The following is a 14,644-nucleotide window of genomic DNA, read 5'->3' on the forward strand; positions in this document are numbered from 1 at the left end:
TTGCACTACCATAATCAGAGAAAATAAGAAGGTGGCTGCATAGCTCTAATTAAAGTTCAAAGCATAGGATTTCTGAGAAGAATACTTCAAATTACCCCAAATGTATGCCCAGACATCTCTATCATGAGACAGATTCACATCATTTAAAATGACTAACAAATAGTTCAGCTCTTGAAAAGCTTAATGAGAGAGGGGTAAATGAAAGTTATCCTCAATATACGTAGAGAGAAAGTTATGCAAACCTTTTTCACCCTCGCTTTCATATCAACTACTTCCTCCGTTTCACAATATAAGTCATCTATCATTTCCTATATTTATATAGTTGTTAATAAATCTAGACATAAATCATATAGTTGTTAATAAATCTAGACATTATTTTATGTCTAGATTTATTATGTCTAGATTTATTAACAACTATATGAATGTAGGAAATGCTAGAATGACTTACATTGTGAAACAGAGTGAGTATATTTTAGAGTAAGAACCACGTGATTTCATGTCCTCGAAAAAAAAAGAAGAAAATCCACATGCTAACATGCCAACGTTCAAAAGAGACGTACACTTGCACATACATTACATTTCTTTTCTTTAGAAAACAACATTACTACACATTCTTTTCATATGCCCTATACATTGCTCCGACTCCTGTGTAGCGTTGTTTGCTCCGCTAGCCGCCACCACCACACACACACACACAAATTAAAAGAAGAAAAAAAAACGCCTCAAAATGTACTCCCTCCATCCTAAAGTAAATGTAGTTTTATACCGTTTGTGTCTAACATTTGATCGTTCATCTTTCTTGAAATTTTTTTATGGTTAGTATTTTTTATTATTAGATAATAAAATATTAATAGCCCTTTATGTGTGACTATTTTTTTTAAATTTCTAAATAAATTTTTTAAATAAGACGACGGTTAAACATTGGATACGAATACCACTGCTGACGGCGGACACCTCAGCCGATGCAGAGATCTCCGCACGAATCTCCACGCCTCCTTATCCCCGACCCAAACATCGTCTGGCTCGCACCCGCACCCGTACCAACCCCGACCGAGCGAGCCGCATACGCATTCCGTCGAACACCTCACCCGCACCCACCACCACCAACCTCCCACCCCACAACCCACATCCATGTGCACGCGCGCCCTCCTCTCCTCCTCCGCTATATATCCCCTCCTCTCCACCCCTCCCCACCACTCCCCTCTCCTCCCGCCTCGCCGCCGCAACCACCGCCGCCTCGCCGCAGCATCACCCGCAGCCGCCGCCGCCGCCGCCGCCATGGACTCCGTCGCGTCGTGGGGGCTGACCCCGCTCGCCGCGGCCGACCCGCTCGTCCACGACCTCCTCGAGCGGGAGAAGCGGCGGCAGCGGAGCGGCATCGAGCTCATCGCCTCGGAGAACTTCACCTCCTTCGCCGTCATGGAGGCCCTCGGCTCCGCGCTCACCAACAAGTACTCCGAGGGGATGCCCGGGGCGCGCTACTACGGCGGGAACGACGTCATCGACGAGATCGAGAACCTGTGCCGCGACCGCGCCCTCGCCGCGTTCCGCCTCGACGCCGCATCGTGGGGCGTCAACGTGCAGCCCTACTCCGGCTCGCCGGCCAACTTCGCCGCCTACACGGCGCTCCTCAACCCGCACGACCGCATCATGGGGCTCGACCTCCCCTCCGGTGGCCACCTCACCCATGGCTACTACACCGCGGGCGGGAAGAAGATCTCCGCGACGTCGATCTACTTCGAGAGCCTCCCCTACAAGGTGAGCGCCGCCACGGGGTACATCGACTACGAGAAGCTGGAGGAGAAGGCGCTCGACTTCCGCCCCAAGCTCATCATCTGCGGCGGCAGCGCGTACCCGAGGGACTGGGACTACGCCAAGCTCAGGGCCGTCGCCGACAAGGTCGGGGCGCTGCTCCTCTGCGACATGGCGCACATCAGCGGCCTCGTCGCCGCGCAGGTATAAAAATCCTATCCAGTCCAATCCTCCCACCCCCAACTCGTCTCGATTAGTTGTTGCATTTCAGAAATGAAAAATGAAATGGGGTAAAATTCTGTCCGCCGGCATTTGCTTCGTTGCTGTCTGCTGTAAAGGTTGGATTTGGGGATCTGGATGGTGAGTAATCCCGAGTTGGGTTTTAGAGTGAATTGGATGCCCGATCTGGGGGGTTTGGTTGATTGGATCTTATTAGGTACACCTTGGTCCCGAAATATAGCAATCAGTATCGGCCGAGAAACATCCTAATACTATGAAATACTATGAATCTGGACATATCTTTGCTCTATTTTCGGATGGAAGGACTGGGTTAGTTGGGTTTGGTGGTTGTATGTGATTAAACTATGTGGTAACTTTAGCTTTATATACATATATCTATAAGTGCCTAAATTGGGTGAGGGGTGTTGGGGTTGTTTGGAATAGGCAAATCTTGGAAGGATGTATGTCTCTTTGTCTTCTAGCTTGTTTTGTTTATTAGCAATTCGATACAAAATTTGAGTCTTTCAGTGTGCTTTAGTGCAATTCTTTAAATATGATAGATCTGGTAGTCTGTGGTAGAGGATTTGTTTTCCTGTGTTTGGTCATGCAACTTGCCGAGCACTCTGATAGTGGATACACAATGGAATCCTAGTTGTCTTCAATCAATTTGCTATTTTGCGCTCGCCCATCTAATTTGTTTGTTTTGGGTGTTATAGGGCACAATATATTCATTTGTGACAAGTTGTGTTTTGCTTCATCTTATATATTTATAAACATTGTTATGAAACAATAGCTTTTTTGCTGAGTGGTAACAGATCTCTAAAGAATTATCTGAGTGTATATTCCTGTTAGCCATAAGAATACATGTTTGACATATTCCTCAATTTCTTATTACGTGCACCGATGCTGGGATATAAAGGGCAAAATCATAAGATATACTGTTCATTCAGGTTGTTTTTCTTTGGTGTCTGGCATGTCTGAACTGTATGATGATGTATTAATGTTAATTTTAGTCCTATAGTCTCTAAAATATGCTTGTTTCATTTATTTAGGAAGCTGCAAATCCTTTCGAGTACTGTGATGTGGTTACCACCACCACGCACAAGTCCCTCCGAGGACCAAGAGCTGGCATGATCTTCTACAGGAAGGGCCCTAAGCCTCCCAAGAAGGGCCAGCCTGAGGGTGCTGTCTATGACTACGAGGACAAGATCAACTTCGCAGTGTTCCCATCACTGCAAGGTGGCCCTCACAACCACCAGATTGCAGCCCTTGCTGTTGCTCTGCAGCAAACCATGACACCTGGATTCAAGGCCTACGCAAAGCAGGTCAAGGCCAACGCTGTCGCCATTGGCAAGTATCTTATGAGCAAGGGCTACAAAATGGTGACTGATGGAACTGAGAACCACCTTGTTCTCTGGGATCTTCGCCCTCTTGGCTTGACTGGTATGCAGACTGTTTTTGCATTCTTCAGTATAATTGCTGTTAATTTTTAATTAGTGCTATTAAACTTGTCCTAATGTTGGTTTACTCATGTAGGCAACAAGGTTGAGAAGATGTGTGACCTTTGCAGCATTACACTTAACAAGAATGCTGTCTTTGGTGACAGCAGTGCATTGGCTCCTGGCGGTGTCCGCATTGGTGAGTGCATTCCCCTTCACAGAAAATATTATCATGCTAATGTAGTAACATCTTATAGTCCAGATCTTGCTGATTGCTATGGAATTGATTCATGGTTACAAAACACAACTCTGCAAAATCATGAATTAATCTGATGCGAATTGCTTCGCTCCATGTTTCACTACAGAGCCTCTGTCCATAGATGATAGTTATATCGAACACAAGTGCTACTACTGGACCTTTCTTTGCACAAGCAAGTATCTCAGACGGATTCTGGCTGGTTTTCAGGTACTCCTGCGATGACATCCAGGGGTCTTGTCGAGAAGGACTTTGAGCAGATCGGCGAGTTCCTCCACCAGGCCGTGACCATCTGCCTCAACATCCAGAAGGAGCACGGCAAGCTCCTCAAGGACTTCTCCAAGGGCCTGGTGAACAACAAGGACATCGAGAACCTCAAGCTGGAGGTCGAGAAGTTCGCCACCTCCTTCGACATGCCCGGCTTCACCCTCGACAGCATGAAGTACAAGGAGTAGGAAAACAAAAACACACACAAACCATGGTCCTACCGCCGCTAATCGTCGACCAGCTGTGCTCTCGTGGACCGCCGTCGTCGTCATCTTCTTCCTCGGCACAAGCTGGCCCTGCGTTACGGATTTTGTCTGCCCATCGAGATGATAGGTTTCATAAAACGCTCTCTCCCCCACCCTGCTGCTGCCTCTGGTTTGGTTGCCAACCTCATCCCCCATCGGTTTTTTTCCTCCTCTTGTTTCTAATTTCTAGGAGCTGTGCCTTTTGGAATCATGGAATGTCAAGTATTTGCCAATAATCAATCCGTTTGATTTCTGCCTACCTTGTGTTTTCTGTGGGATTGCTAAACTATCAAACTGTGCGAAGCTACGAAAAAAAGAAATGCTGGAATTTTTCAGAGTTGGGTACATGGATGTGCCACTGTCGTGCAGCGCATTGCCAATACGCCGACTGCTGTAGATTGCAACGTGACGGTACGCGTCGCGCGTTGGCGGCTACTAGCGTTTAATTGTGTAGGGATCTCTGTGCGGCGTTAGGTCTCGCCATGGAAGGGAAAGGGAGAAAGCCATTACACTAGCTGTACAGGACGGTCTGGCCTGGCGGTGCCCACACATGCTGTGAGGAGCGTGTGGCACCGCTGCTGCAACCACAACAACATTGATGTGCTTTTCACGTAACCTTTTTACCTTACGTGCCGTCCTTTTTTAGAAAAGGAAAACTCTCATAACTTTATTAGATCAAAGAGCAGTTACATCGCTCACTAACCGCTTAATTGAAGCTACTGGCTCCTCCAACCAAATAGATGGTGGATTAAGCCAGGCTGCTCTAGCAAGCTCGTGAGAAACTAAATTAGCCTCTCTAGGACAGTAAACAAGAGTTACCAATGTAGAAGCTTCAGAAAGAACCACACATTCATTATAGATCGCCGCAGCTGCTGTCGTCGAGAACCCTCTATTTTGCATCATTGTGATGACTTCGATACAATCTAACTTAGTGATGATTCGATCAACTTATTGACCTCTAGCTAGTAAAATTCCATTCCTCAAGGCATGAATCTCCGCAGTAATACTCCATGCGATCATTTGCCAATGCTATGTACTCTACTTTATCATCCCAAAGAACATCTCCTGGCAATGGCATCTACATTCAATTTAACCATTCCCTCTTATGGTTGACACCATCCCGATCTAGCAATGCCTCTATTCCTCGGGTTGGCTTTTCAATAGTTTAGGGGAGTACACCAATAGCCATTGCCGCCCTAGTTGGTTCTTGCACCTTCTCACCATGAACCAATTTTCTCCCACCAAATATACCAGATACCTACCAAGATTAGAATCTGAGCACTCACATAGGCAATCAAACTTGCTTTCTCATCACAACATAATAGATATTCTAGCGATGTCGAACCTGCTCGTGTCATCTTTTATAGGGGTACACTGTATTTTCAAATAACCACATAGAATTCATGTTGTTTTCTTTGATATTAGATCTTCATTGGTCGAGACTATTGGGAGAAGGATTAAGGGTGCTTTCTAGAGAGAAGGTTGGGAATTTCTCTCCTGCACACATAAAACGTGATGACTCATTAGTACATGATTATTTAAGTATTAGCTATAAAAGCTTGAGAAATTTTATAAATATGATTTTTAAAGCAACTTGCCTATAGAATATTTTTAAAAAATACACTCAATTTAACGGTCGGAAAACGTGCACGTGTAAAATAAGAAAATAGAAGTTGAAAACATGTAGTTCCAAACACATCCTAAACAAATATTACTGTCACTTCATTTCCATTTCTCTTTGAAAATCCTTCCAAGCGTGTAGACGGCTTCCCAGCTCATGCCGCGCCAGTGTCCGACAGGCGACAGTTTTGCGACTCTTTAACAAACTTGTTTAGTCACTTCTGCTACCATTGAACGGTTGAACCTGAAGTAATTTTATTACTAATCACAAATTTATGGCCATATAGTGATGATATTGTAGGATCGAATCATAAGAACTAAGCCAACCAGAAGGGGGTGAATGGTTGGTATACCCAAAAACCGAAAACTTTTAGCGGAAATAAAAGTTACCCTCGAAGTCGATGGATTGCGGTCTGACCGAAGGTATTGCGCCGGTCTGACCGCTTGATGAACATCGGTCTGACCGATGTAGATCGATCCGTGAAATAAACAAAGAAACCATATTCCGAGACCAAGCTATCTCCAACTTGACTCATTAGTAGCAAACAACAGTATTACATACGTATAGTATCCATCTAGAAGCCATAATCATGAAATAATCACGGATATCCAAACAAACAATCCGAAACCGAAACCGACACAGCGTCGGTCGGTTAGACCGCGAGCTGGCCGGTCTGACCGCTCGACCACCGCCGGTCTGACCGGCATGCACAGCCCGGTCTGACCGGTCACATGAAATAATAAATCCTGCGATCACCTGTGAATCTAAACATTTCCAAAAACCACTTCGTGAATAAATTCCAAATAACAAAACCAATAATCTCCAATGCCCAATTGTTCATCATAGAATAATAACAAAAAAAACACCTTTGATTTTACAGATATTCACATAAAAAATATTTTACCCCATTGAAATGTTCTTATAATTCTAATTCATGTTGCTCATTTACATCTCCAGCCAAGACCGGTTTTATTGCAGTTGATTATCTAGATGATTATATGTATAAATTAAATATTTTGATGAATATACTTAACAAATAGCTTAAAACAAGAGAACTAAGCAATACGATAATCCACAAAATTAATCCAGTGAAATAGCTGAAAAGAACAATACTCCTAACTTCTTCAACAGTTTTCATGAAAATTGGTTCAACTTTCATATGAACTGGGAAACAAAAATCCAGCGAAACCTTCGACAATTAGGCATCCACAATGTGATGCAAATGTAGTCCATAGGTAATATTATATTTTATTCAGCTACCTATTAACATTATGTAACTAGTCCATATAGAGAAAACAACAAAAGATATCCATTAAGCATATGGACTACCCATAAATAAATAATACTATCTATCTCTATTTCTCTCTCATCTCCTAAGAGCATCCACAATGTGAGCCACTCCTAGAGTGTCACTAACTATGAACACTCATAGGGGAACTCAACTCACACTGGGAGATACCCCTGGATGGGCTCCTCAAAATCTGAAGCAACCCGGTGAGGATACTATAGCCCACAATGGGTGTCTTGGCCCAAAGTATCCCTAGATGAAAAATCCCCAAATACCCCTTCCTGCCAGCCCACTCTCCTTTTCCTTCTCTTTTCTTCCGCCCTCTCTTCTCGCTTCTTTTCGCTTCGTCGTCGCCCATCTCGCCGCCACCACCACCTCCCTCCTCTCTCCCCCGCCGCTGCTCGCCTCTCTCTCCTCTCTCTCCCGCCGCCGCCGCTCGCCATCCACTCTTCCTCGCCAGATGCGGCCGGAGTGCGAGGGAGATTAGAAAGGCCGCCGCTACCGCCGGAGCTTCATCGGCGAGGGCGACGAGGAGGGCCGCCTACTCCACCACCGGATCCATCCATCTCTCTCTCTCTCTCTCTCTCTCGTCGTGGGGTCATCGCTGGAGGATGTGTGCCGCGCCGCCACCCCTCTTCCTCGCCTGTCACCGACGGGGAGCCACACGCGGATCTGGCATGCCGACGCAGTGGTCAACAGCGAGCTGTGGCCAGATCTGGTCTTCTTCTCTCCCTCTCACTGCCGTCGTTTGCCTCTCCCTGTCCCTCTCCCTCTCTCTCCCGTCGAGGTGGTCAACGGCGAGCCACCGGTGGCGACAGCGGCGGCAGATGAGGACGAGGAGGCCGCCGGCCGCCAGCTGTGGATGAGGGCGAGGGTACAAGGGGAAATATCGGGGTAGGGCGTCGTGTCCACGAGCTCCCCACGCTTCAATGCAATGCCTGGCTCAGACCCCCCACGAAAAAGTGGGCAAGGCGCGGAGGGAGCCGCGTCCCCTGCGAGGCGCCGCGCTCCCCTGCTAGGGAACGGATCAGCCTCAAAAAGCGACGGGAGGCGGACGGCCGTGAGGAGAGACACGGGTTGAGGAGGTGCCCATTGCTGATGGCCTAATGCTACCTTGTATTTATATACATTGTAGAGATTGCTATAGTTAAAGTCTCTTTACGTGGGTCCATCTATGTAGATCACTTTAGCCATGGTGATGCCAACGTCATTGACCTGCGATACAAACACACTGTGCAACAGTCAATTTCTTGTCAGGGCAGTAGGGCACTATTTGGGGAGTGCAGCGCAGGCCGGTGGGAGAAATGTGGGTAGATGACATTTGTGTGATTGTGTCGGTGCATCCATGTGATCTCTGCATTAAGGATTGGTGGCTGACTACAGGTCAGCATGTGGTCTTCTTCTTTTTTTTTTTTAACTCACCAAAATCTCTGTTCTTTAAAGAATCTCCCTCGAAAAAAAAAAATCCAAATTCATGTGATATCTCTTGTCTGTAGTTACAATATCTAACATAGTAGCACTTCGGAGTAATGCTCATTGTTTTGTTACTGAGACACTCGAGTAGATGTGTGAATTTATGAAGCAACAGTGCCAGTCATAATCTATTAAGAGTGTTTTCTGAATTTATTCAGACTTATACCCTTCTCTTCTGTACAATTCAGTATGTTCGGAAGTTGATACACAAACTGATGATTTCCTCACCAAGAAAAAAGAGGAGGAATCACACCATGAATAATGAATTGGTGAAATTTGAGTCTTTTTCCCCTGAAAACACTGCAAAGCAATATCTTTATTAAACAAGAACGAACCAGGTTTCATCACACGACTAGCTATTAAAAAAAATTGAAGAAACGATGAGCATCCGAAAAGATTCAACGTGCTCAATTGCGTATACCAACTTTAACATACCAGTACAATTGTACAAACGAAGAAAAGGAGCAATTTCCATGTCAATTGATGGCATCAAATCTTATCAATGCCGACAATTTCAAGCACAAAGCAGCACACCTCCCCTGATCCAAGCTTCCTTATAATATTATAGCTTGCAACCAGATCTTACATATACATACTCATAAGATCTTTGAACATGTAAATCATCCATGAATCACCTACAATGATTCAGCAAATGCAGAACATAAAGAAGAAGAAAGAACAGAAGAGAGGGTAAAAGAAAAACAAAAAAAAATAAAAACCAAGATTTGCATCTCAGGTAGCCACTCCTGCAATTCCTCCCATGGCAAGATCATCCAGCAAAACAAGCAGGCAGTGCAGTAGTAATCACGGATCCACATCCCTGCACCTGGTGATGGTCTCGCATCCCCGGGTGTAAGGGTTGGCGGTGGTCATGATCCTGCAGTTATAGTAAGGGACACCCTGCCTCGAGCACGGCACCACGTCGCTCCTCAGGGCGTCGTAGCTGATGTACCTCCTGCCGTTGCTGCTGCTGGACTCCCACAGCATCCTGCTGTGAGCCTCTGAATCCATCTCCATCTCCATGGCCATGTCCAAGCTCTTCAGGCAGTGGCCTCCATGGAGGAGGAGGAGGAGCAAGAACAGCTTGGTGGTGGTGGTGGTGATTGATGGTGGTGGCATTGTTGATGGAAGAGGGAGATCTCTCTTTCTTCTTCTTGTTGTTTCTTTGCTTCTTCTCTCACTCAGGGTCTCATCTAGGAGTAGCTGAATTTTCTCTCTCTATGGGGCTCTGGAGTCTGGATCTGTATCCTGTGATGTACTCCTTCCTTGATGGAGGAGGAGGCAGAGGCAGAGCCTCTCTTGTGTGTGTGTGTGTGTGAGTGAGTGAGGAGGTGCATTCAATGCAGTGCCAGACAGCCAGTTGTAGGCACCTGCCATTGTGTCCTTTCTGGAGCTGTTCAATGGAGGAGCAAATATCGAAGGAGAGTGGCCCAGGTTTACCAGGTCCCGTTCTTTTCTTCAATTGAATGAAAATTAAGATTTTTGTGACACATTTTTTTAAACTATTAAATGGTGCGTTTCATACGAAAACTTTATATTAAAAGTTGCTCTAAAATATTATATTAATCTATTTTTAAAGTTTGTGATAATTAAAATTCAATCAATCATACGTTAATACCACATCGTTTTGCGTAAAAAACTTAATCTTCATCTTCATGAGAAAAGAACATCACCTAAGGTGGTGTTTGAATCTCTGTAGATAATGATAAAGATTAAGTGTTTTACGCAAAACGAGGTGATAATAACGTGTGATTAATTAAGTTTTAATTATTACAAACTTGAAAAATATATTAATCTAATATTTTAGAGCAATTTTTATATATATAATTTTCCCACGAAACGCACCATTTAGCAATTTAAAAAACGTGCCATGAGTATCCAAAATTTCATCCAACTCTTGTTGGAGAAACGAACGCAGCCTAAATAAGTTCAGATTTACCATTGGTTTTGGATCTTGGGGAGTTCTGAACATGTTTGGAAAAATTCATGGTCGATTTCTTTCTTTCTTTATTGTGAAGCTCATTTGACACATTAATTTGGACTTTGGGGAGCTCTGAACATGTTTGGAAACTCATTTGAGATTCTTGGTTTTGTGCAATTTTGTTGAATGATTGAACCATAGGGGTGGTGGGGTTCATGGTGGCTCAGATCTGGACCATCCATTTGCTAATCAGTGGTTACCAGGGGAGCAGCAGAGCATCCTTCTCTCATACGCCATCACGAGTCTCTGTCGCTCATGTGGTCACAAATGAGAAAATTGTCCAATTGCCAGCAGTGATGCTGCTTGGTGTAATTCTGGGCATGAGTTCAGTCAGTTCCATATTTTCTGGGTCCAATCCAAACACTTCTGAAGTTATCAGGTGCTCTGAGAGTCACAACATGGTAGTAGTATTAAATGTTTCAAGCTTTCAAACGATTACATCGAGTTAAGCTTCAGTTTTACAGTAGTACTTATGTAAAAGACTGCAAACTATACTCCGTATGTAAAAAATGAATAGCAGCAGTTAGGAATTCCTGGAGAAAAAAACACAAATTACAAGTACGAGGTGTACCTGGCTCCAGAAATCGTACCAAAACCTTTATAGGAGTAGCAAATTACGGCAGTCATTCAGCACCCTGGCAATCTGGGATGCTAGAAATAGCAAAATTTTGACAGGAAGATTTACATGCATAAGAAGCTAAATATCTAATCATATATACAAGATTCAAGAATATTTACAAGGCATCAGGAGTTTCCTGCATGTACTTTTTTCAGCTATCATGCAACTTGTAAATCTCGTCAACATAATCCTCAACATCCCAAAGAAAGGAACCAAATGCAATGGCTTCAAGCAACAATCTCTTTAGGGATGACGGATCAAGTATCACTGCCTCATCAGGCTCTAGGAAATCTTTCATGCTTTCTCTGAACAGTGCCCAACTGTGCTTCTCAATGAGATTAGAAGCTTCGCATGAGCGCAGCCTTGCGCATAACTCCAAGGTCTTTGGATCAAAGCCCATCATGTAACTCTTCAAGTCATGCAGATCAACAACAGAACTCGGTTTTGAGGAAGATGATATTTCTGCAGAACCTCCAATGGACTCTTCCTGTTCTTGTTTCTGGGTGCTATTAAATTGTGCATTCAGAAACTGAATTGGTGGGCAAAATTCTTGTGACTGAGCAAGAATCAGCTCCAAACGATGCCTTGTAGTGACAGATTTCAGAAAGTATCCGTACATTATTGAAGCAGAATAAATCCGACTAAATTGCATTCTTTTGATTCTAAGTGTTGAGCGATTGATCTTGGGACCATTTCTATGTACCCATCTGATAATACTGGTCAAGTGTTCCCTAATTAAACCTAGCACCTCAGGTCCATGAATTGATTCTAGTTCTGCCTCCCTTGGTGGCCATATTTGTAGTCTTTTATTGCTGATAAGCTTTGATAGATTTGGAACCAATGGAACTTCAATCTTGAAAAATTTATAAACAATCAAAGTGTACATGATATCCTCAATAGCAGTCTGGCACTCATGCTCCTTCATTTCAGCAATCCTCCTATTTGTAGAAGTCCCAACAAATCAATTAATATTCAGATGCAAATACAATATAAAGATAAAAGGAGCAAACAATATAGACTTTTTAGTGCCGAATATAGATCACCTGCAGTGACAATTATGCTAGCTACATGAAATGATTTGGTAAATTTTAAGTTTTTAACAATGAAGCTTGTGACTCAAAAATATCGATGCAGTATCAACTAGAATAGATTAAAGAAAGACCTGACCCTCCATATTCTTCCATGTAGATTTACTATTATATTATAAGTGACGCTCCTATATGATTCATATTAAAAAGACTAGAAATGACGTTAGAGCTCCAGGTTATCTCCCATCATTTAACCATTGAAGCTAGCTTTTATAATTTCAAGTCTCACTTGCAATCTACAATATTCACATGATTTCATTAACCCAACCTATATTTTATTTCTGTAATTAGTTGAGAAATTTTCTAATCCAACATATATGTCCAAATAACAGGTAGCTTATGGACTGAAGAGGTATCACCTAATTGGTTGTTCTTCATCAGCACAACAAAATAAAATGCCATTCTAAGTGAATGCTGTTTTTTATTCTATCACAAAAGTGCAACGTTGTCTGTTTAATAATTAATTAATACAATTTACGCTTGAAATATAACAGAGAACTTGAATGGGGAAAAAATAAGGATAGCAGCATGTCGACCTCCTGAGACCACTAAACACTTTTGACAAAGGGCATTTGTAACTAACCTGTGAAGGCAGTCCTCAGGAGAACCGATGCTATGTTCCCAGCGGATCAAGGTGTCCTTTCTTTGATTAGATAGTTCTTGAAGTTGCTTTGCCGCAGCAACTGGGAGTACTTGTGGCTGGTTCTTCAACAAACCACACAAGAAGCTTCCTTCCCACGTTTGGGGCTCGAGTGGTGCATTGACACTTTCAAATTCAGAGTCATCAGGCTTTGCACCAGCAACTGTAGTCCGTGGACTTCTGGTACTGCATTTAGATTTCCAATTCAACATACTTCCCTGTGTTGCAAAGTTGATAGGGCAGCAATTGTCATGACAATATTCTAGGCGAAACACACGCACAAATCAATGATGCAACAACTAGATTAAACTAATGCAGAGGGCATGAATAAATCAGACTAAATTCGGTAAGAATCAAAGATGCATGTTGTGGCTGTGGACTAGTGAATTTTTGAAATATCTTGTCTGGAAAACAATTTTGACGGTGCAGTGGATAGGATACTGATAGAAGAAAGACGACAACTGACAAATAAAAAAAAAAGAGAAACTAAAGTATAAGTTTTACTTCACATAAACATACACTCTAAAGCTATAAAAACTAAGACTACTATTGAGCAGTAACAAGGAAACACTAAAACTTAATAGAAACAGACATTAGAAATTTATCTCCTTTCACACATCTCAGTTTAAGTAAAGAGCTCGAATCCAGTTTGAAACAGCCTACTTGAGAAGTAAAACCTCTCATTTAGGCAGTACAGGTACGTCGTAACCAAAGCTCCTAACTTCCAAAAACAAGAGTGGGAAGAATTGCAGCGCAGGAGGTCGTTTGCTACACCTCATCTCAAATCAATCACTCCGCTATGCAAAGCACCGCCCCTAAATATAAAATACCACGTCATCATCATCATAATCATCATCCGCCATGAACACCAACGATCAATGAAGGCAGGAACCACGAGACTCCACGCATCCCCCCTAGTGGATTTACACATCACGGGCAAGAGAGGAACCGAGAACGTAGAGAGGCGGGAGGTGGGGGGGGGGGGGACCTGCAGCTTCCAGCGGGATGAGGAGGAGACGCCGCCCCGGCGTACGGCGACCGGGCGGGCGACTGCGGCGGAGGCGCGGGGGCGGAGGGCCGCCATGCCGTGGTTGAGGGGGGATCGAAGGGGATAAGAGTTGGATAGCGTTTGGGGTGCGTGCGGTGCGGTGCGGTGCGGTGCAGTCAGCGGCTTCTCTCTCGCTCGCACGAGTCGGCGACGAGTGGTGGAGAGACTCTCGTGCGAGGGGTGGACACGCGTGGTGGCTGTACACTCGCTCTACTCGGTGGTGTGGGTGTGGCCTGCCTACCCCCTGCCCCCACACACTGGCACGGCACATTTTGACACGAGAGCCCTTGTGGGAGAAATCCAAACACACGGCACAAACTTTTTGAAGGATGGAAAAAGCTATAAAAACCATCAGTTTTACATTCCACCATGTAATTTATGCCTTGTTTAGTTACAAACTTTTTCTTCAAACTTTCAACTTTTACATCACATCAAAACTTTTCTACACATATATACTTCTAACTTTTTCGTAGCATCGTTCCAATTTTAACCAAACTTCTAATTTTAGCGTGAACTAAACACACCCTTACTTTGTTATAAATTCCCACCACTCTACTTGGTTTGAACACACGGTTCAAAATTTTCAATGATGGAAAGTTATAAAGACCATCAGTTTGGCATTCCATCCTGTAATTTATTTTTTTTTCAAATGCCCACCACTCCACTTAGTTTTGATGTAACAACCACCCAGTGCGCACTGGCTTAACC

The 14,644-nt window shown here is 43.9% G+C and overlaps 3 protein-coding genes across 4 annotated transcripts; 1 reads left to right on the top strand and 2 right to left on the bottom strand.

Annotated features, from left to right (window-relative positions):
• The first annotated feature begins 1,188 nt into the window (after positions 1-1,188).
• Positions 1,189-4,437, top strand: LOC127754688 (serine hydroxymethyltransferase 4). Its single transcript, XM_052280262.1, has 4 exons — positions 1,189-1,956; positions 3,024-3,414; positions 3,508-3,609; positions 3,877-4,437. Exons 1-4 carry the CDS (start codon positions 1,279-1,281, stop codon positions 4,119-4,121), a joined length of 1,416 nt encoding a protein of 471 aa, XP_052136222.1. The 5' UTR covers positions 1,189-1,278; the 3' UTR covers positions 4,122-4,437.
• A 4,663-nt stretch (positions 4,438-9,100) lies between these two features.
• LOC127754069 (rapid alkalinization factor 23-like) lies at positions 9,101-9,893 on the bottom strand. Its single transcript, XM_052279534.1, has one exon. It carries the CDS (start codon positions 9,677-9,679, stop codon positions 9,365-9,367), a length of 315 nt encoding a protein of 104 aa, XP_052135494.1. The 5' UTR covers positions 9,680-9,893; the 3' UTR covers positions 9,101-9,364.
• A 1,220-nt stretch (positions 9,894-11,113) lies between these two features.
• On the bottom strand, positions 11,114-14,048 carry LOC127753679 (UV-B-induced protein At3g17800, chloroplastic-like). 2 transcript variants are annotated; one of them, XM_052279093.1, is made up of 3 exons: positions 13,877-14,048; positions 12,832-13,106; positions 11,114-12,098 (listed from the first exon to the last, which is right to left on the bottom strand). In XM_052279093.1, exons 1-3 carry the CDS (start codon positions 13,970-13,972, stop codon positions 11,312-11,314), a joined length of 1,158 nt encoding a protein of 385 aa, XP_052135053.1. In that variant the 5' UTR covers positions 13,973-14,048; the 3' UTR covers positions 11,114-11,311. The 2 variants fall into 2 exon arrangements, with proteins under 2 accessions (XP_052135053.1, XP_052135054.1); XM_052279094.1 differs by lacking the exon at positions 13,877-14,048 and adding an exon at positions 13,663-13,855.
• Positions 14,049-14,644: the final 596 nt, after the last annotated feature.

The sequence above is a fragment of the Oryza glaberrima genome, chromosome 11 (assembly GCF_000147395.1).
Source record: "Oryza glaberrima chromosome 11, OglaRS2, whole genome shotgun sequence".
In the NCBI taxonomy this organism is placed as follows: domain Eukaryota; kingdom Viridiplantae; phylum Streptophyta; class Magnoliopsida; order Poales; family Poaceae; genus Oryza; species Oryza glaberrima.